Source organism: Aquarana catesbeiana, linkage group LG09, assembly GCF_042186555.1.
Source record: "Aquarana catesbeiana isolate 2022-GZ linkage group LG09, ASM4218655v1, whole genome shotgun sequence".
Classification (NCBI taxonomy): domain Eukaryota; kingdom Metazoa; phylum Chordata; class Amphibia; order Anura; family Ranidae; genus Aquarana; species Aquarana catesbeiana.
The window spans coordinates 6,251,116-6,276,616 of record NC_133332.1 but is presented as its reverse complement, the minus strand read 5'-3'; the positions used below and the strand labels follow the sequence as shown (position 1 = coordinate 6,276,616).

Genomic DNA, 25,501 nt, shown 5'->3' with positions numbered 1-25,501 from the left:
TTTGAGCAAACCCTATTAAAGGGGTTGTAAACCCTTGTGTTTTTTCACCTTAATGCTTCCTATGTATTAACGTGGCCCCAGTTTTGCCTCCGGAACTCTATTCCGCCATCTCCAGCTTTCACCCTTCGTTCCCCTCAGTCGCTTGTAAACGCAGAAGCCTTCTGTGTTTACAGGGGACAGCTTTGCTCTCAGTGGCTCTTGGATCTAACAGACCTGTGCACACACTCACGTCGGGGACAGATCTCCAAGGGGAGAAGTTGGAGATGGAGATGAGGAAAGTTCAGTTTAGCGCTTTACAGTTTCTTCAACCACTTGCCACAAAATCACGTAAATGTACGCGATTGACTGTAAGTGGTAATACTGGGGTTATGGCTGCAGCTGTCAGCCATAACCCCAGTATTATTTTTTAGACCCGGCGAAGCTCTACAAAGTAAAAGCAATTCTAAGGGCCATTTAGCTGCTGGATTTGCCCCCGCCGCCCTCTGCTGCCTCTCTGGGCTCTCCCATCCCGGCAGGGAGCCTGGCATCCAATCCGGCCCCAACTGACACCAACAATGGGGCCCAATGACACCAACAATAAGGCCCAATTCCTCTTAATGATACCAACGATAGAGCACCAACGATGGAGCAAATCGATCTCCAAAGTACACCAATGATGGGGCACAATTCCTCCCACTGACACCAACAATAGGGCATTGTTTTTTCCCACTGCCACTTTTCTATTCCAAATGGCTGCAGTCCAGCCCCCCCCCCCCCCAAGCTTGATAGACAGTAAACTGGCCCTTTGTTTAGAAAGTTTGGAGACCCCTGCTCTAGTGCAGTGGTTCTCAACCTCAGTCCTCAAGTACCCCCAACAGGCCATGTTTTCAGGTTTTCCTTTATAAATGAGAATCAATGGCTTGGTATTTTGGTCCGCTATTTTATCTAAGAGAAATTACCAAAACATGGCCTGTTGGGGGTACCTGAGGACCGAGGTTGAGAACCACTGTTCTAGGAGACCGGAAGCAACAAGCATTTTTTGCGGCACATCTGGTTTCCCCGGATGTAAGCAGCACCATTTTTAAATATTGAAAGCATCTGATCACACCGATCTTGGTGTGATCAGATGCTTTAAAGGGCAGAGGAGACATCTGGGGTGTTTACATTCCTTGTGACAGCAATAAAAGTGATAAAAAATGTTAAGAAACAGTGTAAACAAAAAAAAAATGAAAAAAATAAAATGTAAAGCTCCCCTATCCCCCCAAACTCATGCGCAGAGGTGAACACATACACATGTAGCACCCTGATGTTTAGGCAGGGTTGCTAGTAAATTTACCTGCCAGGTATAGTCAGGGCTTTTTTTCTCAGAGAAAAGGTGCAGGAACTCAACCATACCGCCACACACACATACCTGCCAAATGGCATCAAATAGTAGCTCTTCCCTCTGCATACAACCCCTCCCTCCACTGCCCTCATCTTCTCCTCCCTCCTTAAAAGCTCCACCACCTGTCATATGTCTTACCTTTGTTGCAATATTAAGCTGAGGCACCTATCTGGCTGTAGTACCTCCCAGCATACTATACTATATTATACTATACTATATTATATTATACTATACTATACTATACTATACTATACTATAGTCACTTGTAAGGGAGATCATGCAGTAGGAACATCAACAACTGGTCACCAGGGAAAAAATGGAGACCACAGAGGGCGCAGTCTACCAGGCACCCTCTCCTGCCCATGACTTCACTAAACCCTGGGCACCTGTTCTGTATTTCCCTTGTCCCTGTTCGGCACTCAGTGGGATCTGCGCAGGGCATCTGACCTGTGGGAGCTACTGGGAGATGAGCTATCACTTGTAAACACAGAACCTGGACTTCAATGTTACCAAGTGATAATGGTGAGCAGGGAGCAGAAGACCTGAGCCAGAGGTGGTGGAACTGAGTTCCCCCCAAGTTCCTGTTGAAAAAAAGGCCTGGGTATAGTTACCTTGGCCAATTGATAGGAGATCAATTGATTTCACCCTAATTCTGGAATTGCTGGATTTCTCTCTTCTGTCACTAGATGGCCGGGTATCTGGTGGCATTAGATAAGACAAGGGCATTGCAAGGACAGATTAGGGGTATATGGGGTATCTCAGCCAGGGATCTTCTTGGGTCCCTTGGCCTGCTGGGAGAGCCTATTCATTTGGGTGAGGTCAGGCGATCTGGGTTCTGTGCCACTTGGACAGCTGGCTGAGTGGACGCGTGTTGTATTGCGCCAAGCTGCTAGGCCAGAGCCTGAGGCCTATCCTGGGGACATCTGGCTGCTGGGCTGTCTGAGGGCCTATCCTGAAGCAAGAGAGAAGCGTAGTGTTGGGGTTGCGGCTTGCAGTCAAACCAGAAGTGACGGTTCTGCCGGCCGGAGAAACTGTCGTGGTCGGAGGTAGAAGGGAAGCTGTCGCCACTAAGGGACCGTCCACTTTATTACCAGGGACCACTGTGAGTAGCTGAAGCAAGTACCGGAGAAGTATTCTCACCAAACGGGGACCTTGAAGAATCGAGAAACTTCAGGCGGTGATCAAGCCAGGGACCCAACCATCGGAGGAGACGCTTGCAGAGCAGCCTTGTGTGTCAAACCAGGGACCGAGCAGGCCAGCGGGGTGACGCTTGAGGAATATCCTGAATGCCAAGCCAGGGACCCAGCAGGGACGCGGGGGTGACACTTAAGGAAGATACTCAGTTAGAAGATTGGAAGAGCTCAGGGGATCCAATGGTATTGGATCAGCAAGTCTAGTGAGAGAGACTGGGAACTCCGTTGAGAGAAGATCTACAAGAAGAGATTGTAGAGAAAGTGAAAGAGTTCATCGTAACCTTTGTTAGGATCTGTTCAAGACTGTTGCCATAGGAGACAGCGTGTCTACACATGCAGATGTGGTGTCCGGCTGGGTGCCTTTCCCTGCATGGCTGTCTACCTATAGAAGTCTCTTATGCCGCGTACACACGGTCGGACTTTTCGTCTACAAAAGTCCGACAGCCTGTCCAACAGACTTCCGACGTACCTTCGGCGGACTTGCGGCAGACTTTCTTACGAACGGACTTGCCTACACACGACCACACAAAAGTCCGACGGATTCGTACGTGATGACGTACACCGGACTAAAATAAGGAAGTTCATAGCCAGTAGCCAATAGCTGCCCTAGCATGGGTTTTTGTCCGTCGGACTAGCACACAGACGAGCGGATTTCGGGGTCCGTCGTACTTACGACGTAAAGATTTGAAGCATGTTTCAAATCTAAAGTCCGTCGGATTTGAGGCTAAAAAAGTCCGTTGAAAGTCCGGAGAAGCCCACACACGATCGGATTACCAGCCAGCTTTAGTCCGTCAGCGTCCGTTGGACTTTTGTAGACGAAAAGTCCGACCGTGTGTACGCGGCATAAGTCTGCCAATTAACATTGCAACTACTAAAGGGTATCCTGGCCCCAACCCTCTCTCCCACAGTTCTGTTTAAGAGACAATAAATCTCTTTGCATTCAAGAAGTGTCTGGCGCCAATCACTCTACCTTACACTACACCCACCATGCCTCATAACCCGCTCTACACAGAAGGATGTCAGCTTCTCCCAACTCTGGAGGTTCTTATTAGACCAAAGCGGACCCAGGACTTGGCTACACATCGGTCACGCATGCATATGAAAAAGGTGCTTGCAATAGTTCTAGTGCTGGACCTCCTCTGTAACTCTAAACTGGTAACCTGTAAAAAAATTTTAAAGCGTCGCCTATGGGGATTTTTAAGTATCGTAGTTTGTTGCCATTCCACGAGTGTGCGCAATTTTAAAGCGTGACGTGTTAGGTATCTATTTACTCGGCGTAACCCTATCTTTTATATTTTACCACAAAACTGAATTATATGTAGTATTTTTTCTTGCATTAAAATTCATTACATTTTTTTATTTTTTCCCCAAAATAAATTGCATTTGGAAAACTGCCGCTTTCATGTCAAACAATTACTGTGTGACATAAAAATTTGCAAGGACCATCGGATAGAGATAGGGATAGATAAGATAGATAGATAGATAGATAGATAGATAGATAGATAGATAGATAGATAGATAGATAGATAGATAGATAGATAGATAGATAGATAGATAGATAGATAGATAGATAAGATAGATAGATAGATAGATAGATAGATAGATAGATAGATAGATAGATAGATAGATAGATAGATAGATAGATAGATAGATAGATAGATAGATAGATAGATAGATAGATAGATAAGATAGATAGATAGATAGATAGATAGATAGATAGATAGATAGATAGATAGATAGATAGATAGATAGATAGATAGATAGATAGATAGATAGATAGATAGATAGATAAGATAGATAGATAGATAGATAGATAGATAGATAGATAGATAGATAGATAGATAGATAGATAGATAGATAGACAGATAGTTAGATAGAATGTTTCGGGGGTTCTGAGTAACTTTCTAGCAAAAAAAACAAATACAGATTTTTACATGTAAAAAAAAAGTGTATGAATAATCCGGGTCATCAAGTGGTTAAATAAGAGAAATGTTTGACTTTATATTGGTTGACTTACACTCATGAACCGCAAAAAAGTTTCCTATTCCATGTCCTGTTCCATGTCCATAATTCAATCCCGCCTCCCAAAGGGCTTGCCTGGCAAAAGCTTCCACGACTCTTCCTGACGGAAACATTTATTACTTATTATTTATTATTATTATACAGGATACAGGAAACATGAAAATACTGTTAGAAATCTAATACCGGAAACTTTCTACTTATCTTTATTAAGCTGTATAGATGTTTAGGCAAAGGTGTGCGCCCCAAGGTTTAAACACACATGCGTGCGTGTGTGTGTGTGTGTGTGTGTGTGTGTATATATACACTATATTACCAAAAGTATTGGGACACCTGCCTTTACACGCACATGAACTTTAATGACATCCCAGTCTTAGTCCGTAGGGTTCAATATTGAGTTGGCTCCGCCCTTTGCATCTATAACAGCTTCAACTCTTCTGGGAAGGCCGTCCACAAGGTTTAGGAGGGTGTCTATGAGAATGTTTGACCATTCTTCCAGAAGAACATTTGTGAGGTCAGGCTTGGCTTGCAGTCTCCGCTGTAATTCATCCCAAAGGTGTTCTATTGGGTTGAGGTCAGGACTCTGTGCAGACCAGTCAAGTTCCTCCACCCCAAACTTGCTCATCCATGTCTTTATGGACCTTGCTTTGTGCACTGGTCCAAATCATTCGGTAGAGGGGGGGTTATGGTGTGGGGGGAGGGGGGATTATGGTGTGGGGGGTTGTTTTTCAGGGGTTGGGTTTGGCCCCTTAGTTCCAGTGAAGGGAACTCTTAAGGCGTCAGCATACCAAGACATTTTGGACAATTTCATGCTCTCAACTTTGTGGGAACAGTTTGGGGACGGCCCCTTCCTTTTCCAACATGACTGCGCACCAGTGCACAAAGCAAGGTCCATAAATACAGTAGGGCAGAGGTCGGTGTCACTAGGGCAGAAGTCTGGGTCAGTAGGGCAGGGTCAGTGTCAGTAGGGCAGGGGTCGGTGTCAATAGGGCAGAGGTCGGTGTCAGTAGGGCAGGGGTCGGTGTCAGAAGGGCAGGGGTCGGTGTCAGAAGGGCAGGGGTCGGGGTCAGTAGGGCAGAGTCGGTGTCAATAGGGCAGGGGTCGGTGTCAATAGGGCAGAGGTCGGTGTCAATAGGGCAGAGGTCGGTGTCAATAGGGCAGGGGTCGGTGTCAGTAGGGCCGGGTGTCAATATCAGTAAGGCATGGGTCAGTGTCAGTAGGGCAGAGGACGGTGTCAGTAGGGCCGGGTGTCAATATCAGTAAGGCAGGGGTCAGTGTCAGTAGGGCAGAGGACGGTGTCAGTAGTGTCCAAACCAAGCCCAGATATCTCACTTTTGAGACAGAGAAAGGGACAGATTCCCCAGTCCCTTTCTCTGCAGCCTCAGCTGCACTGGAAAGTGAATGAATGGGAAGCGCTCTGTACTGGGTGGCTTCCTGTTAATTTGCAAACTGAAGCATAGTAAACTGTGTTCACTTACTGTGCTTCAGTTATGAATGAACATAGTTAGTGATCTGTAATAACATATTTACTGGCTCATTCCCCAGCTCTCCCTCCTGAAACATCCCCTTGGGGGGATAAGGGATATAGGGGGGGGTGTCTCCAGGCAGCAGGGGGAATCTTTCCCCACACGGGGTGATTAGGGTGTGCCCAGGCACACCGGCACACCCTGTGAGCACACCTGTGAAAGGGTTCCGCTGATTTGCCACAGGTTCCTCCCCCAGATTAGTGCAGCGGCAGCCAGGCACACATCAATGGCCACTCTTTCTGGCTCAATGAACTGTCCAGGGGTTGCCTTTTTTTTTGGAATGTATTGCTGAATATACTTGGGTGGGGCACAGGGAGCTGTGGGATACTCCATAAACACTAATCAGTAATAAGGGGACACTTTTCACTTTGTCACTACTTCTAAGAACAGTCCAACCGGTAGAAGCCAAGGGAATGGACAACACTGAGACACCATAAGAAGTGTCCCAGTCCATGCAAGCACTAGCACATATGCACAAGGGATAGTAGCAGCAACCAGTCACTAGCATACTACAATGTTGCTGTGTAGGCAGGTGCAGTCTACTTTCTCCACGAGAGGTGGCGCTCTTCCTCAGCGGTGCTGTTGTTAGAGAGGAAGTCAAGAAGAACAGGGTTCCTCTATGGTTTCCTGGGTCACTGGAGGGAGCTGTCCTATTGGATGCTTCCGCCGCATGTGACTCTAGCAGCCATTTTGGGTCAGGCAGAGCCTATTTAAGGTCCTGGCTTCCAGGCTTGGCATGCTTTTTGTGAGTTGATAGAGTAGCTAAGGTACCTCCCCCGTTAGAGACAATACTAGCAGTAAGGTTCCTGATGACGAGGGGAAAGCGCAGGGATGCATCTCCTCTGGACCTCTTCCCATATGGGCATGAAATGGCTGGACTGCTCTCTTAACACTACGGAAAAATGTGAGTGCACCCAGTTGGGCAGTTTTCCCACCGAGTTTGTTGTATTATTTCAGTACAAGTTCTTCACTGCACCGGACTGTGTGAATTGTTGTTGTCGCACCGCGCTGCACCCCACCTACACCTGGATACATGGACACCTCCTTCCAATATCAGCCAGACCTTTCTCCTGGGAACTCTCCAGGCTGGGTCCTCAGGGTAAATCCCTTAATTAGCTCAAGAATTTCGGCAAAACAGGCCCCCCAGCTCTAGAATTGCTGGGACCTCAAAGAGCACACAGGGAACTTCAGCTGGGCTGCCTAGGTACCCCTGGGAATCTCTACCACACTAGGGGTAATGGAGATGGTGGGAAAGGTTAACATAACTGAAAACCAGCATTAGGCCACGTTCTCCAAAACAGGTCTGCATCATGGGTGCTGATATTAGCGTTTTTTCCTTTTTTTTTCACCCCTTGACTGGAGACATGACCTAAAGTCACGGGAGAGTTACATTGTCTCAGCGACAGGATGTCATTCTGCCGTGACTTCAAGTCATGTGACCATGGGCTGGTGCATCACAAAACCTCCTCATTACAGATAAATGAACAAATACTAAGAGCTAGATCCTTTTATTGCCCATGTGAACTTACCCGATGTTTGTGGTGGGAACACAAGTCTACTGAGTTCAATATTCCCCATCAGGACCCGAGTGTAAGCTTCCTAGAAGATAAAAGTAAGGCAATAAACTCAATATAACGAGTACCCAATGGATTCTCTAATCCTGTAGCCTTCTAGATTCGGAGGGGGGAAGGTGTTCCTTTAAGCAGTTACTTCTTATAATTTCAAGGAAACAACGAGCAGCTGCTGGAACTACAGGGACACACACACCACGGCAGGATACCAGCTTTAGACACAAGTACCCTGCTTTGGAGTGTCTATGTCCCTGGCTGTTGAGCGTTTTTGCAAACTTTTTTTCTGGTCCTTGTGTCATAACTCAGATGTGATCAGAACTGCGTGGACTGCACAAGTGAACCAGACCTATGTAGGTGAGGAAAGTAATAATTTATTAAGAAAAGTGAATAATATATAAATACAACCACCTCCAATATCACACAGCGCACAACAAACCAATAACAAACAAGACCCACAAATAACAATAATCAGACCAGTATATACAGCCAAAAGGGAATGCCAGAATCGTAGTCTCAGCCAGGCCGAGGTCATAACAGGAGATCAGCAGATGGGGGACAAGGAGCAAGACAGACAGGGAGTGGGTGGAAGGGATCAGGCTGCAGGGCAGGGATCCAGGGATACAGGACAGACAGGAACAGGTACAAATAAGTTCAGGATCAGAGTCAGGTTCAGGATACAGGGATCAGGTTCAGGATCAAAGCTAACAGGTCAGGGCACAAGGACGACACCAAGGCAAGGTGTGTGTGAACTTGCCGGGTATTTATACCATTACCTGCTATCAGGCTCAGGTGATGCCTGACTGCAGGAGGTGATGTCTGCTCCATACTGTCAGGATCCACCCGCTGGTGGACGCCAGTACTGCGGACCAAAGACCACTAAACACCAGCAGGGGAAAGCTCTCCTGACAGTTCCAAACTGCAAGGAGACACCTGCTGGTGGACATCAATACTGCACACCAAATATCAGATAGTATTACCAGCGGGTGGAACCTTTCCTGACACCTTGAATGCCCCCTATGGTCACCTGTAGTTCTTGGTTTTCTGTGACGGCTGCAGACTCCCTGAATTACCACTGATTGTAGTATATACTGTTCTTAAAGACCGGGAAGGCTTGTACCTCAAGTACCTCCTGAGGAAACCCAGGATGTGGGCGAAACATGTTGGGGATTCCATTAAAAAAGTGCTGTACACATAAGAACCATGTTTTGTGTACTTGCAATAATTGTTTTTAGACAATTTTTATCACTGTTTAAATAAAATAATTTTACATTTTTCTGGATCACAGTGTCATATTTGCACCTTAAAAATCCCACGAATCCTCCTGTATTTATTCAAATCAAGGGATGTGGTGCTTAAATTAGTGGTTTGTCTGTGGCTAAGAATCTGTCCTGATTGTGTGGATATGTCAGGGCTGGGCTCAGCCCTTCCTTCTCAGAGCTGGCCGCTCAGCTGTTGGCTAATTGCCAGCTCCTATCTCTCTCCACAGTTACTCAGCTGTCGATGATATCCTGCTTGTGAGTCCTGCCTACTTAAGCCGTTCAGCCCAGAGGATCTCTGCCTTCGCCTTGGTCAACATCACAGAGACTTTCTCCTGCGATCCTGTTCAAGACTGGCTTTGCTGACATCCCTTCTGGCTCCAGATCCTGCTTGCTGTTCCACTACATTGATCCCTGACTTCTGGCTTGGCTGACTATCCGTTCCGGTTACTGAACTTTGGCTATGTTTTGACTATGTTTGTTCTTTTTACTTTTGAAAATAAACAAGTGTGATTTAACTGTACTGTCTCGGTCTGATTTCATAGTTACTGACAGGATGTTTGTCACATCTACAGAATGAATGTTTTATACATAGACCCCAAATGTGAAAGATTGCAATTCATTAAAATGTATCATTCCTAGAATTATAAGGCAGAAACAACTTTAGAAGAGCAGCCTTTTATATCACGTTTGATTAGCTGTAGTTTGACCAATATTCGTAATTGAATCAGAATCCATAAAAATTGTCCCAAATTTATCATCTTCTAACATTCTGCCCCTATACTACCCTAGCCTGTCTATATACTACTCTAGCCTGTCTATACTACCCTCGTCCACCCCTATACTGCCCTAACCTGCCCCTATACTTCCCTAGCCTGTCTATATACTACCCTAGCCTTCCCCTATACTAGCCTAGCCTGCCCCTATACTACCCTAACCTGTCTATATACTACCCTAGCCCTCCCCTATACTGCCATAACCTGCCCCTATGCTTCCCTAGCCTGCCTATATACTACCCTAACCTGTCCCCATACTACCCTAGCCTGTCTATATATTACCCTAGCCTGCCCCTATACTACCCTAGCCTGTCTACATACTACCCTAGCCTGTCCATATACTACCCTAGCCTGCCCCTATACTACCCTAGCCGGGCCTTTGGAATTGAACATAATTGTATGTCATATAATTTTGCATATAGACAGGGTGCTGTTGCATATACATCTGATTTCCTGATAAATGTAATTTTAGTTTTAATTATCGTGATATAAAATAATGGTGGCCTTTTGGTGGCCGTGATTTTTTCTTTTGGGGGGTGGGGTGGGGGGGGGGGGGCAGCATTGTATTCTTGGACCCAAGCAGCACAATGTCTGGGGCCAGCCCTTTCCGGGTTCATTGTGAACTGTCTTTGCATTACTTCAATACAAGTTCTTATATCACACTCGGACCGTGTTATACCCTCTGCACCATGCTGCATCCCACCTACAATCTCACCAGGCAGGATGTCAGGAGCTCCCCAAATTGTTCTATATCATTTGGAAATGGTTGCTGCTCTGTAATGCACAATTTTTTTTCGAAGCCTGTTCTGGATTCCCATTAAATTCAATGGGATGTCTTCGAATTCAGCAATTACGAATATTGGTCAAACTACAGCTAATCAAACTTTTCATTTTTTTAAAAATCATAAACCAAATCTAAACAGTGCCAAATTTATATCTTTCTGGGAACCAAAACCATGTTTTGGTATATTTTTGGCTATATAGACCAAAGAATCGCTATTCGACCCTTCACATTTTCGCTGTCTCAAGGCTTCTCTGACCACGTATTGGTTGACTTGCCAGCTGTGTTGAAATAAACATACCTTTTCAAAATCAGTAGGTTTCCCCCAGTGAACGGTTCTTGTAATGTCAGTCGTTCCATCCCTATGAAAAAATAAATGTTAGTCTAATTTAAGCCTAGTTGAACTTTCACTTGAAATCAGCTACACACATTCCATTTGTATCAAAATAAAAAAGGTTTCCAAAGTGCCCATTCGTAGTGGGTTTTCTGCATTTTCGGGGTGGGGTGGAGGAACTTGACTGGCCTGCACAAAGTCCTGACCTCAACCCAATAGAACGCCTTTGGGATAATTTAGAGCGGAGACTGCGAGCCAAGCCTGACCTCACAAATGCTCTTCTGGAAGAATGGTCAAACATCCCCATAGACACCCTCCTAAACCTTGTGGACAGCCTTCTCAGAAGAGTTGAAGCTGTTATAGCTGCAAAGGGTGGGCCAACTCAATATTGGACCCTACGGACTAAGACTGGGATGCCATTATTGTGTGTGTAAAGGCAGGTGTCCCAATACTCTTGGCAATATAGTGTATAGTGTAAGGGGGTAATTCTTTCCAATGACCACAAGTGTAGGGAGCATTCTTCCCACTGACCATCACACTAATGTATCATGAGTTGTAGATATAGTCCATAGGTGTGCGCACAGGGTGTGCTGGATGTGTCGGGCACACCTTAATCACCCCATGTGCATTAGTATTATCTATGGGCAGCACCAGGTGGATGGTTGGGGGATGCTAATGGCCAGTGTAAATGCCCCTATTATATTAAAGGCTAGGTTCAACCGTAGGAACACATTACACCCGTATTTAGGGTGTACCATAATATGCTCCCAATCAGCCGTCTCCCACCACCAGAGCTTCCTCCCTGTGACAGCAGGTGGCGCTCATGTGTGTTTGAGCTTTGGGGTGCGCACCTTAATGCAACAGGCTGCGCACACCTATGATATAATCATTTTAAGGAAGGGGTTCCCTGAGACGAGAAAGTTATTTCAAGGGTTCCCCATTTTTAATGCAGTGCAAAAGGGGCAGCTATGGGGTTATGACTAAGGCCTTATAGGTTGAAACGCGTCAACTGATTTAATCAGCGTTTGTTCACTGTGGCTATTCAGTAAAATTAAGAAATTTTAAGAGCCACAACCGGAGTGTGGATAATTTTTTTCTACAAATGGGGCAGCTGCCCCGGGGCCCAGCCGTTGTTGTGGGGCCCAAATGAGCTGCCCCCTGAGCACGCAATGCCAGAAAATAGTTGATAAGTGAATTCGGGAGGGCCCAAAAAAATTTTGCCCCAGGGTCCAATCAATATTAAAGACGGCCCTGCCCTGTTGTGGAAAGGTTAAGAAAGTCTGAGTTAAGGTCTGGCTAGTAGTAGTTAGTCACACTGAATCAGACTTCTTCTGTATGGCTGGAGATATTTCACCACTCATCCAAATGGATTCCTGAGTTCAAATGAGTGCCATGAATCTACTCCAGGTTTTTTACCTAGGCGGGATGTTGGGATTTATAACTCTGAGAATTATCATATAGAAAAATGACTTAATCTTCTTATAAGTTAATTACCGGTATATAGAAGTCAAAGGAAAATTCTTCAGAAGAATACTCACAGAAACTGTCCTCCAGAGTCCACCAGGTACATTTCATTCACAGTCAGCTGTCGGTTGGTCTCATTTGTCGCGCTGCAATAACAAAAAGCTGAACTAATTAGGGCTTATTCACATGAGTGGACGGGGAATGTAAAAGTAGATGATTGAGCCACAGTTTTTCCATGCCCGGGCTGCCCACCTAAACAAGGATATGCAGCTGCTCGGGATGGTCAACCCAACAGAGTAGTTCAGCCTTATGAGGATTAAAACAGGTGGTGTGGAGGTGAAGTATCTCGTCCTAGCTGTCTGTCAACCACACTCTGGAAAGAAATTCTCTTTGGAGGGGTGGTAAGGGGTGTCACAAGTATGAAGGAACCCCTAAAGTCAAATTACAAACTCCTGAGAGCTTCTGTCATTTACGATTTAAAGTACAACCAAATGAAATAAATATGTCCAAGGCTACACCATATGCCAGATAATAGAGCAGGTATTATGAGGTCCATGAAAAGACGGGTATTCCAGGAAGCTTCTGAGAAACGTCAAGAAGATGATGGCAATGTGGGAGACGAGAGGTACGAAAAAGTGGAATAGAATTCCACAAGAAAATTGTTTTAGCCAGCTCTGTAGATTACGTCAAGAACAGGCTGGGTGTGTTTCTAAAGACACAAAACAGAACTGGAAAATAATATTTATAAACAATATACATTTTATTTATTATGATTCAGGGAATTTCTGGTTGCCTTAGGGCTGTCCTTCTCAACCAGGATTCTGTGGAACCCTGAGGTTCTGGGGGCTCCCTGAGCTTTTGCTGACTGACCTCCCATTTGATGGTGCCTGCAAAGATCCAGGGCCAATGCCACTTGGCAGAATCAGCTCCATGACACCTCTGTAAGGGGCATTTCTTCCCACTGACCACAAATGTAAGGAACATTCTTCTCACTGATCACCAATGTAAGGAACATTCTTCTCACTGACCACCAATGTAAGGAACATTCTTCCCACTGATCACCAATGTAAGGAACATTCTTCTCACTGATCACCAATGTAAGGAACATTCTTCCCACTGATCACCAATGTAAGGAACATTCTTCTCACTGATCACCAATGTAAGGAACATTCTTCCCACTGATCACCAATGTAAGGAACATTCTTCCCACTGGCCACCAATGAAAGTAGCATTCTTCCCACTGACCACCAATGTAAGGAACATTCTTCTCACTGATCACCAATGTAAGGAACATTCTTCTCACTGATCACCAATGTAAGGAACATTCTTCTCACTGATCACCAATGTATGGAACATTCTTCTCACTGATCACCAATGTAAGGAACATTCTTCTCACTGACCACCAATGTAAGGAACATTCTTCCCACTGACCACCAACTTAAGGGACATTCTTCCCACAGATCATAAATGTAAGGAACATTCTTCCCACTGGCCACCAATGAAAGTAGCATTCTTCCCACTGACCACCAATGTAAGGAACATTCTTCTCACTGATCACCAATGTAAGGAACATTCTTCCCACTGATCACCAATGTAAGGAACATTCTTCCCACTGATCACCAATGTAAGGAACATTCTTCTCACTGATCACCAATGTAAGGAACATTCTTCTCACTGACCACCAATGTAAGGAACATTCTTCTCACTGATCACCAATGTAAGGAACATTCTTCCCACTGATCACCAATGTAAGGAACATTCTTCTCACTGATCACCGATGTAAGGAACATTCTTCCCACTGATCACCAATGTAAGGAACATTCTTCTCACTGATCACCGATGTAAGGAACATTCTTCTCACTGATCACCAATGTAAGGAACATTCTTCTCACTGATCACCAATGTAAGGAACATTCTTCCCATTGATCACCAATGTAAGGAACATTCTTCCCATTGATCACCAATGTAAGGAACATTCTTCTCACTGATCACCAATGTAAGGAGCATTCTTCTCACTGATCACCAATGTAAGGAACATTCTTCCCACTGATCACTAATGTAAGGAACATTCTTCTCACTGATCACCAATGTAAGGAACATTCTTCTCACTGACCACCAATGTAAGGAACATTCTTCTCACTGATCACCAATGTAAGGAACATTCTTCTCACTGATCACCAATGTAAGGAACATTCTTCCCACTGATCACTAATGTAAGGAACATTCTTCTCACTGATCACCAATGTAAGGAACATTCTTCTCACTGATCACCGATGTAAGAAACATTCTTCCCACTGATCACCAATGTAAGGAACATTCTTCCCATTGATCACCAATGTAAGGAACATTCTTCTCACTGATCACCAATGTAAGGAGCATTCTTCTCACTGATCACCAATGTAAGGAACATTCTTCTCACTGATCACCAATGTAAGGAACATTCTTCTCACTGATCACCAATGTAAGGAACATTTTTCCCACTGACCACCAATGTAAGGAACATTCTTCCCATTGATCACCAATGTAAGGAACATTCTTCTCACTGATCACCAATGTAAGGAACATTCTTCTCACTGATCACCAATGTAAGGAACATTCTTCCCACTGATCACCAATGTAAGGAACATTCTTCCCACTGGCCACCAATGAAAGTAGCATTCTTCCCACTGATCACCAATGTAAGGAACATTCTTCTCACTGATCACCAATATAAGGAACATTCTTCCCACTGATCACCAATGTAAGGAACATTCTTCCCACTGGCCACCAATGAAAGTAGCATTCTTCCCACTGACCACCAATGTAAGGAACATTCTTCTCACTGATCACCAATGTAAGGAACATTCTTCCCACTGATCACCAATGTAAGGAACATTCTTCTCACTGATCAACGATGTAAGGAACATTCTTCTCACTGATCACCAATGTAAGGAACATTCTTCTCACTGATCACCGATGTAAGGAACATTCTTCCCATTGATCACCAATGTAAGGAACATTCTTCCCATTGATCACCAATGTAAGGAACATTCTTCTCACTGATCACCAATGTAAGGAACATTCTTCTCACTGATCACCAATGTAAGGAACATTCTTCTCACTGATCACCAATGTAAGGAACATTCTTCTCACTGATCACCAATGTAAGGGACATTCTTCTCACTGATCACCAATGTAAGGAACATTCTTCCCACTGATCACTAATGTAAGGAACATTCTTCTCACTGATCACCGATGTAAGGAACATTCTTCCCACTGATCACCAATGTAAGGAACATTCTTCCTATTGATCACCAATGTAAGGAACATTCTTCTCACTGATCACCAATGTAAGGAGCATTCTTCTCACTGATCACCAATGTAAGGAACATTCTTCCCACTGATCACCAATGTAAGGAACATTCTTCTCACTGATCACCAATGTAAGGAACATTCTTCTCACTGATCACCAATGTAAGGAACATTCTTCCCACTGACCACCAATGTAAGGAACATTCTTCCCATTGATCACCAATGTAAGGAGCATTCTTCTCACTGATCACCAATGTAAGGAACATTCTTCTCACTGATCACCAATGTAAGGAACATTCTTCTCACTGATCACCAATGTAAGGAACATTCTTCCCACTGACCACCAATGTAAGGAACATTCTTCCCATTGATCACCAATGTAAGGAGCATTCTTCTCACTGATCACCAATGTAAGGAACATTCTTCCCACTGATCACCAATGTAAGGAACATTCTTCTCACTGATCACCAATGTAAGGAACATTCTTCTCACTGATCACCAATGTAAGGAACATTCTTCTCACTGATCACCAATGTAAGGAACATTCTTCTCACTGATCACCAATGTAAGGAGCATTCTTCTCACTGATCACCAATGTAAGGAACATTCTTCCCACTGATCACCAATGTAAGGAACATTCTTCTCACTGATCACCAATGTAAGGGACATCCTTCCCACTGGCCATGATTTAGTAGAGGTTCCCAGAGACCTGAAAATTATTTCAAGGGCTCCTCTGGGGTAGATAGGTTGGGAAAGGCTGCTTTAGAGGACCAGGAAGACTGTTTGCGCAAATTAGACCATGCTGCTATATAAGGGTTGTTGCTTTCTACTAGATCATCCATGGCCTAGGGTTCCAAGAATGCAGGTGTTTTAAGTGGTTCTAAAAGCAGAAGTTTTTTTTTTTTTTTTTTTTTTTACCTTAATGGATTTCATGTAGGGTTGCACCGATACAGTTTTTTTATAGGCGAGTTTGAATACCGATACTTTCGGTCAAGCACTCGCCAATACTGGAGTACCGATACTTTGCGGTGCAATTTGCATCAATACAAAAAAATTTAAAAATTGGCGCAAATTGCACTGCAAAGAATTGCATGCAATTTGAACAGGAATGCAGTGAAATTCCTGTCCGAATTGCAAAGCGATTTCTCCCACCGCTCGTGTGTGTGTGTGTGTGTGTGTGTGTGTATAGAAAGGGATTAAAGCGCCATCTAGTGGGAAGTTGAAAAAATGTTAGAACTCATAGTACATATCTGGCAGCAAATCAGGGCCCCCTGAAGGTGTTCACAGGGCTGGAGGAGAAGTTCCATGCATGCGATTAGGACAGGAATCGCACCACATTCCTGTTCAAATCTCAAGTGATTCTTTGCAGTTTGACATTTTGCGCCCATGCTTTTTGTATTGCCGAAAATTGCACCGCAAAGTATCGGTTTCGGTATTGGGAGCATTTGGGCGTGTACCGATAGTCGCTCAAATGCATGGTATCGGCATCAGGGGTGGTTTGTTTTATCTTTTATCTTAATGTCCATAGTCTGGGCATGGGTGCACTATAACAGTGGCACAAACATTCATAAGATTTGTAGCATTACCTGTAATGTGCGAGAGCCGCATTCAAACCGCCGGCAGAAATGGTTTCAAAACTCAGCCCTTTAGCATGTGCCTGCTTCCTGTAATGGAAAATAAATGCAATTAATAAAACGCACATTAAGGCTGCATTCACACCTGAGCATAGCGTCTTTGAGCGATTTTCCGGTATTTTTTTGCGCTGTTTTATGCGTGATTTTGGTTCGTTTTTGTGCGACTTTAGGGATCTCCTAAAGGTGGACAGGTTAGGGGCTGATCGGTCATACTGAGGCAGGGAGTTCCAGAGGATGGGAGAGGCTATGGAGAAGTCCTCAAAGTGAGCATGGGAGGAGGTAACAAGGGAGCTAGAGAGCAGTTAGAGAGCAGGAGGTCCTGGGAGGAGGTAGCAAGGGAGTTAGAGAGAAGGAGGTCCTGGGAGGAGGTAACAAGGGAGCTAGAGAGCAGGAGGTCCTGGGAGGAGGTAACAAGGGAGCTAGAGAGCAGGAGGTCTTGGGAGGAGGTAACAAGGGAGCTAGAGAGAAGGAGGTCCTGGGAGGAGGTAGCAAGGGAGTTAGAGAGAAGGAGGTCCTGGGAGGAGGTAACAAGGGAGCTAGAGAGCAGGAGGTCTTGGGAGGAGGTAACAAGGGAGCTAGAGAGAAGGAGGTCCTGGGAGGAGGTAGCAAGGGAGTTAGAGAGAAGGAGGTCCTGGGAGGAGGTAACAAGGGAGCTAGAGAGCAGGAGGTCCTGGGAGTAGGTAACAAGGGAGTTAGAGAGCAGGAGGTCCTGGGAGGAGGTAACAAGGGAGCTAGAGAGCAGGAGGTCCTGGGAGGAGGTAACAAGGGAGCTAGAGAGCAGGAGGTCTTGGGAGGAGGTAACAAGGGAGCTAGAGAGAAGGAGGTCCTGGGAGGATGCATTGAAACGTGTCGTCTGACACGTTCAGACGTCATTTCTGCTGCCTCTACTCCAGTGAATTGTGCACTCCACGCTGGTCCTCTTCCTGTTCCAGCTTCCGGTTTCTGGCTTCCGGTGTCCGAGACGATAACTGCACTGCCTTGCTGACATCAGGGATCTCCCGTTCCCTCCTTTGTAGAGCCTGCACCGGCCGAGGACAGCACACTATGGACAGCCTCCGAACATCTACCAGAAGCACATTGCACACCCTTGGAACCCTTCACTGCGAGCCGCCGCGATTTTGCCTATGGGCTATCCACATGCTAATACATGCCTTACCCTTACTGAGCTTTTGTGAGTAGCCATTTGGCTGTTCCTTTTTACATTTATTTAATAAAGTTATATCTGATACTGCACTTAGATTGGCGCACCTTTTTTTTCCTCCAGTATACTATACGGCCTGCCCTATATACTCAGCAGAAAATTGGGCCTTAGGTGTTGGTGGTACCAGAACACTGTAAGCCCTCACAGTTACTCTTGGTGGGCGCTGGAACGGGCCCTGCTGTGAAATATTATATCAAGAATTGTAATTACATGTCCCTGTTGAACAGGGTTAGAAAAATTGGGCCTTGGGTGGTGGTGGTGCCACAACACTGTAAGCTCTCACAGATACTTGTGTTGGGCACAGGAACGGGCCTTGTTGTGAAACATGACTGCCAGTTTCTTGTCCTTCTTGGACACCCCCTCTCTCTAGGCTCACCTTACTCCCTTCCTCAACCTGGGAACCAACATCGGAGCCTTCAAATCGCTGCGCATCCTCCAGCAGCATGTGCCGACACTGTGGTCAAATAGTTCTGGGGACTCCTCCGTGCATGATGGTGGGGCTACGGAAGGAGTGACTGTGGACAAGGAGCCGGTGGAATAGGCCACTTTGGCAGCTGCATAGGAAGGCAAACTACTCTGAGCCTGGGTAACAGAGGATGAGGAGGATGAGGACGGCTTTGTTATCCACTCCACCAACTCGTCTGCATGTTCTGGCTCAATAACACGGCAGCAGCAGGAAAAAAAAGGACAAGTGTGCCCCACGGCCACCTGCAGAGGATGCACCATGTCCATGACCAGCACTGTTGACTGTAGACACAGAGCCTACTTGCCCTCTTTTAGTGGCCTGTGAGCGTCTGCCTCTCCTTGGTGGCCTTCCGGACATGATGTATATTTTGTTTTGCAACACCACACTGCACTGTATTGTGTACTGTGTACACCACCAGAAGTGTAGTAGAAACTGTACACACTGTATTAGATACTGTGTACACCGCCTGCACTGTATTAGAAACAGTACACCACTGACTGCACTGTATATATCGGCCACCCTGAATGCAGATTATGCATGAGGAACGTTTCCAACACCTTGTTGTATCTATGCCACCAAGAATGAAGGCCAAAAGGGGACCTAAAAAAACTGTGTATAAGGCTTTTATTTGGTACACAATTGTAATAAATATCCTGATAAATGTTTTTCCTTATTCAGCCTACTTTACTATGACAAAAATAACTTTTCTTTTTCCACTTTAACATCAACTTCATTACATTCCTTTCTATAATTGAGAGAGATTCCTCTCGGGATTTAATACTCTCTCTCACAATCCTATTTTACCAAATGTTCCCGGATTGACCGGAATGAAAATAATTTCATTAAAATACCATCACTGCCATCTAAAATGATTAAAGTTGAATCCCCAGCAAAAAAAAAAGTCTACAGATTTATCTGCCAGTGGATTTGTATTTCTGTCAATCCAGTCCTGAGGTTTACACAGCTCCGCCAAACAGCAGACCCTGATTGATGACCTGACATTTCGATCCTGCAGTTCAGCAAATACAGATAGGTCACGTCCCCACCCCCAGCAGGGGTATATCTACCGCAAAGCAATGAAAGCGTTGGCTTTGGGTGGCTTTTTTCGGGGGGGGGGGGTGGAGCCACCCTCAGGCAGAAGGGCAGAGGCGACTCTTTAACCACCTTGCCCCCCCCCATCAGTGCCTCCCATCAATGCCCATCAGTGCCACCTATCAGTGCACATAGGTGCCGCCTATCAGTGCCAATCAGTGATGCCAATCTGTGCTGCCTTTCAGTGCCCATCAGAGCTTCCCATCAATGCCCATCAGTGCCACCTATCAGTGCACATAAGTGCCGCCTATCAGTGCCCATCAGTGATGTCAGTCAGTGCCCATCAGTGATGCCAATCAGTGCTGCCTTTCAGTGCCCATCAGTGCCTCCCATCAATGCCCCACAGTGCCACCTATCAGTGCCCATAAGTGCCGCCTATCAGTACCCATTAGCGCCGCCTATCGGTGCCAATCAGTTCCTCCTCATCAGTGCCCATCAGCGCCGCCTATCAGTGCCCATCAGCGCTCATCAGCAACCGCCTATCAGTGACCATCAGTGCCCATCAGCGCTGCCTATCAGTGACCATCAGCGCCCATCAGCACCGCCTATCAGTGCCCATCAGTGCCACCTATCAGTGCCCATCAGTGCCACCTATCAGTGCCAATCAGTGCCTCCTCATCAGTGCCCATCAGCGCCGCCTATCAGTGCCCATCAGCGCTCATCAGCGCCGCCTATCAGTGACCATCAGTGCCCATCAGCGCCGGCTATCAGTGCCCATCAGCGCCGCCTATCAGTGACCATCAGCGCCGCCTATCAGTGACCATCAGCGCCGCCTATTAGTGCCCATCAGTGCCACCTATCAGTGCCCATCAGTGCCACCTATCAGTGCCTCCTCATCAGTGCCCATCAGCACCACCTATCAGTGACCAGCAGCGCTGTCTATCAGTGCCTCCTCATCAGTGACCATCAGTGAAGGTTAAAAATTACTTATTTATAAAATTTTATAACAGAAACAGAAAACATTTTCAAGATTTTCTGACTTTTACATTTTTTTTTAGCAAAAAATAAACCCCCCCCCCTCCAGTGGTGATTAAATACCACCAAAAGAAGGCTCTATCTGTCTTTAAAAAAATGATAAAAATGTCCTCTGTGTACAATGTTGTATGACCGCGCAATTGTCATTTAAACTGTGACAGCGCTGAAAGCTGAAAATTGGCCTGGGCAGGAAGGGGCTAAAAGTGGCCAGTAGGTGAGTGGTTAATCACTTGGCTGGACTTTCGGTGGTTGTAGGGGGATGATATGCAGCTGCAGGCATCACCCCGGTACCATTTTTTTTTTTTGTTAGAGCCAGCAGTCGGCTCTCTTGTAATAGCAATTGCAGTGGCTTACTAGCCGGGGGTTCCACCCCACTGCTGCCTTTACCGGACTCTCTCGTGCGATTAGGGACCCGGTCATTATGATATGTCTGCTTTTATTATAACATGGGAGTCGGGGCCAGGGACTTGGCTCCCCTATTTATACTCCCAGCACCATTGTCTGAAGCCAAACAAAGGAGAAAGATTTGGGAATCAAAGCCAAAAAAAGCAATGAAATAGTGACCGATCAAACTCTAACACTGAACATCTGTCAGGGTCAGCAATAAGCACCAGCAAGTGTCAGGGCCAGTAATGATAACCTCCAGCAATAACCACCAGAAATATTAATCCTCAGCATGTGTCAGGGCCAGCATTACGAGTCAGGAGATCACCAGGTTGGAAGGGTCACTTTGTGGTGGGGGGCCACAGTGTCATTCATGGTTGAGTGGTTGGGAGTCATCATTTCAAGGCCATGGCTGTGGTGTAGGTCTTATTGGTCTAGGATGGGACACATAGGTCCAACTGATGTTGATGATCATATTATTGTTTAATGAAACTGTAGGTGTGCTTTGAGGATCTTATTTATAGTCACACTGTGATCACTGGAGAAAGATTTAGGAAATCAAGGCCAAAAGATCTATTAAATAATGAGCTATCAAATTGTAACACTGAGCATCTGTCAGGGTCATCAATAAGCATAAGGAATTGTCAGAGGCAGCAAGGATAACCCCCAGCAATACCCACCCGAAATATTAACCACCAGCAATAATAACTCCCAGCAAGTGTCGGGCCACCAATGATAACCTCAGCATCTGTCAGGGCCAGCATTAGGAAGCAGGAAGTCATCAGGCTGGAAGGGTCACTTTATGGTTGGGAGCCACAATGTCATTAGATGGTTGGGGGTACAGTTGTCCTCAGTTTAGGGGTAGTTGTTAGAGTCATCATTATTGGTCTTTTGTGGTCTAGGATGGGACAGATATGTCCTACTGATGTAATAGTGATCATTGGTATTTAATAAAACTATAGCTGTATTTTGAGGATCTCAAAAGTGTTGTCTTGAGTTTATGGGTGGTTGTGAGTCGTCATTCCAAGGCCATGGCTGAGGTGTAGGCCTTATTGGTCTAGGAGGGCACAAATATGTCCGACTGATGTTAGTGATCATATTATTTAACAAAACTGTAGTTGTGCTTTGAGGATCTCATTTAGAGGGACACTGTGATCATTGGAGAAATATTTTGAAAATCAAAACCAAAAAAAAGCAATGAAAGAACGAGCTGTCAAAGTATTAAAACACACTTACGCTCGTAGTCCATCCACATAATGTGCGCCACTCAGTTCAGTCACTGTATTGGTAGGAACGTTCTTTTCCAACCACACCAAATACTCAATGACTGCCACAGCATCTCGGATCTATGACACAAAAAATAATGTTAATAATTTTCTATGGGAAAATCTTGACACCCAGGACAAGAAACCACGGGAGAGTAAATATGTTAGTTGATGTAAAAGAATATTTATAGCCCATCTCCGGGAATCACAGTCTCCCTTTTTTTTTTGTCTCCCTTCATCTTGAAACACCAACCTGGTACTAACATGAGCCAGGTATCCCTATAGCAAGTTATAGTACCTTTACCTGCCCTCTTGCTATTGGTTGTCATCAACTTATGAGCTAAAAGGGGGCCTCAAATGCGGCCCCTGATATCACCAAAGGGCCACACATAATGTTTAATATATGTAATGCTTGAGAAGACTGCCGAAGAACTGCAGGTCTCATAGAGGAAAGGAAGGTCAGAGAGTGTGGACATGCTACATTGTTGGCGGGGGTATATGCTGGAGAAGACAATCCGAAACTGGGAATATGTTACATGAGGCTAGTAGAGATCAATGGTGTTCTACAGGCTCCCCCATGACGTCTGTTGTGACGAAACGCATCGAGACGGGCCAGGATTTAGTTTTACTAGACTATGAGTTTCTTTGTCCTTCTATGGGATCTATTTTGCCTGGATCTTTGGAGCTCATGAATGTGTCATCTATCAGAAGATCTTTTGGAGGCTTAATGGCCGCATGTCTAGAGCATTGTTTGACCATATCCCTTACATGGTCACATGCCTTTTGGTAAAGTATTTTATGTGCACATAGGGTGAGCATGTGGTGTGTGAAGAGTGCTTTTGAAGTACAGTATATATGGTGGAATATTAGTGCCGTTGCACATTGTTTTCCCGGATTCCTTCTTTCTTTACACGGACATTTGGAAATATGGACTTCCTTTTTTTGATTATATTATTTCTTTTGTGTTTTTTGAGCATTTCTTTTTGTTTCACAGGTATTATTTTTAAGAGCTGCACTTATATATATGATTTTTTTAAGGATATGGTGTCACAGATCTTAGTCTGCATTCACTCCTGAGTATAATGTCTTCAAGTGTTTTTTTGCATGTTTTTAATGCTCGATTTTGGCGCATTTTTATGTGGAATTTGCACGCTTTTATACATTGTTTTTTGAGCCTTGCCATTTTTTTTTTAGCCAATAGAGAGAGAACTATCATCTGTTGCATAATTTGTTGCTAGGTTTTTCAGCTTTTGTAGCTTTTCCATAACTTTTATTTCTTTTATTGTTATTATTATTATTATACATTTTTATAGGGGTTAGAATTAATAATCATCAATAAATATTAAATAAACCAATAAATAATAAATAAATACTATGTAATAATAAATATATAATTAACCCCTAACCCTTAAAAAAATTATAATAATAAATAACTAAACACCCTAACCATAACACAAAATAAATAAATGATTAATATTAATAATAATAATAATAATAATTAAAAAATTATAAAAAATAATTCAACACCTTAACACAAAATAAATAAATAAATGATTATTTTTAATATTAAAAAAATAATCTTAAGGTTAAATAAATAATTATTAATAATAACAATAATAATAATAATAATAATAATGAAATTATAATAATAAATAAACAATTAACAGCCTAACACAAAATAAATAAATACATGATTATTAATAATAATACTTTTTTTTAAGGTTAGGGGTTAATTATTATTTATTTATTATTACATATTATTCATTTATTTTATTTATTTATTGTTTATTTATAATGATTTTTAGTTATTTGTGTATTTATTTTACATTTATTTATTCATATATTATTACTATTTTTTGGCACGGTGATTTTTCACAGAAGGTCACTTCATAGTTTTATTATTATTGGTCATTAACATGATATAAAAAAATTAAAAAAGTTACTCACATGGCAGTTCTTCAGTAATTGTTGCTCCTTCTCATTTTTCACAGACTTTGTTATCATGATTGGGGAGTAGCTCTCCGATAGAAGTTTATCCTGCAGATAATTCAGAAAAGGGATGAATTAATAAATAATATATATATATATATATACATATAAATTATTTACAGAGCGGCGCGCCCTGTGATCAGCGAGTCAAGGAGACCCGGCTGGTCACAGATCGGAGTAAGGGGCCGATCCCGACCCCCCTTACCATGTGATCAGCTGTCAGCCAATGAGAGCTGATCATGTGATGTAAACAAAGCCAGTAATTGGCTATTTTTTGTCCACACACTGAGAAAAAAAATCCAATCACCGGCGTCTGTCAGAGGGACATCGTTCCCTCACACAGAGGGCCGCCGCTGCCTCATCTGTGCCCACCAGTGCCACCTACCAGTCCACAACAGTGCCTCCTATCAGTTCCCACCAGTGCCACCTATCAGTGCCGATCAGTGTTTCCTATCAGTGTTACCTGCCAGTGTCCATCAGTGCAACCTATCAGTGCCCATCAGTGCCACCTATCAGTGCCACCTATTAGTGCCCTTCAGTGCCGCCCCTTCAGTGCCACCCATCAATGCCCACAAGTACCACCTCATCAGTGCCCATCAGTGCCACCTTATCTGTGATTATCAGTGCAGCCTATCAGTGCCTATCAGTGCAGCCCACCAGTGCCAACTGTCAGTGCCACCCACCAGTGCACAACAGTGCTGCCTATCAGTGCCCACCAGTGCCACCTAACAGTGCCGATCAGTGCTGCCTATCAGTGTTATCTGCCAGTGCCCATCAGTGCCACCTATCAGTGCCACCTATTAGTACTACCTATCAGTGTCACCTATTAGTGCCCTTCAGTGCCACCCATCAGTGCCACCCATCAATGCCCACAAGTGCTGCCTCATCAGTGCCCATCAGTACAGCCTATCAGTGCACATC

At 44.5% G+C, this 25,501-nt stretch overlaps 1 protein-coding gene across 1 annotated transcript in view; it reads right to left on the bottom strand.

Moving 5' to 3' along the window:
- The window catches only part of LOC141107401 (xaa-Pro aminopeptidase 2-like), an 86,947-nt gene that overhangs the window by 8,859 nt on the left and 52,587 nt on the right, over nt 1–25,501 (bottom strand). Inside the window, exons 11-17 of the mRNA XM_073598108.1 lie at nt 24,539–24,628; nt 22,563–22,672; nt 17,161–17,238; nt 12,358–12,429; nt 10,787–10,847; nt 7,631–7,700; nt 4,574–4,678 (exon numbers count right to left, since the gene is read on the bottom strand). Of these exons, the coding sequence (XP_073454209.1) occupies nt 4,574–4,678; nt 7,631–7,700; nt 10,787–10,847; nt 12,358–12,429; nt 17,161–17,238; nt 22,563–22,672; nt 24,539–24,628 (586 nt within the window). The remainder of the gene's footprint in view (nt 1–4,573; nt 4,679–7,630; nt 7,701–10,786; nt 10,848–12,357; nt 12,430–17,160; nt 17,239–22,562; nt 22,673–24,538; nt 24,629–25,501) is intronic.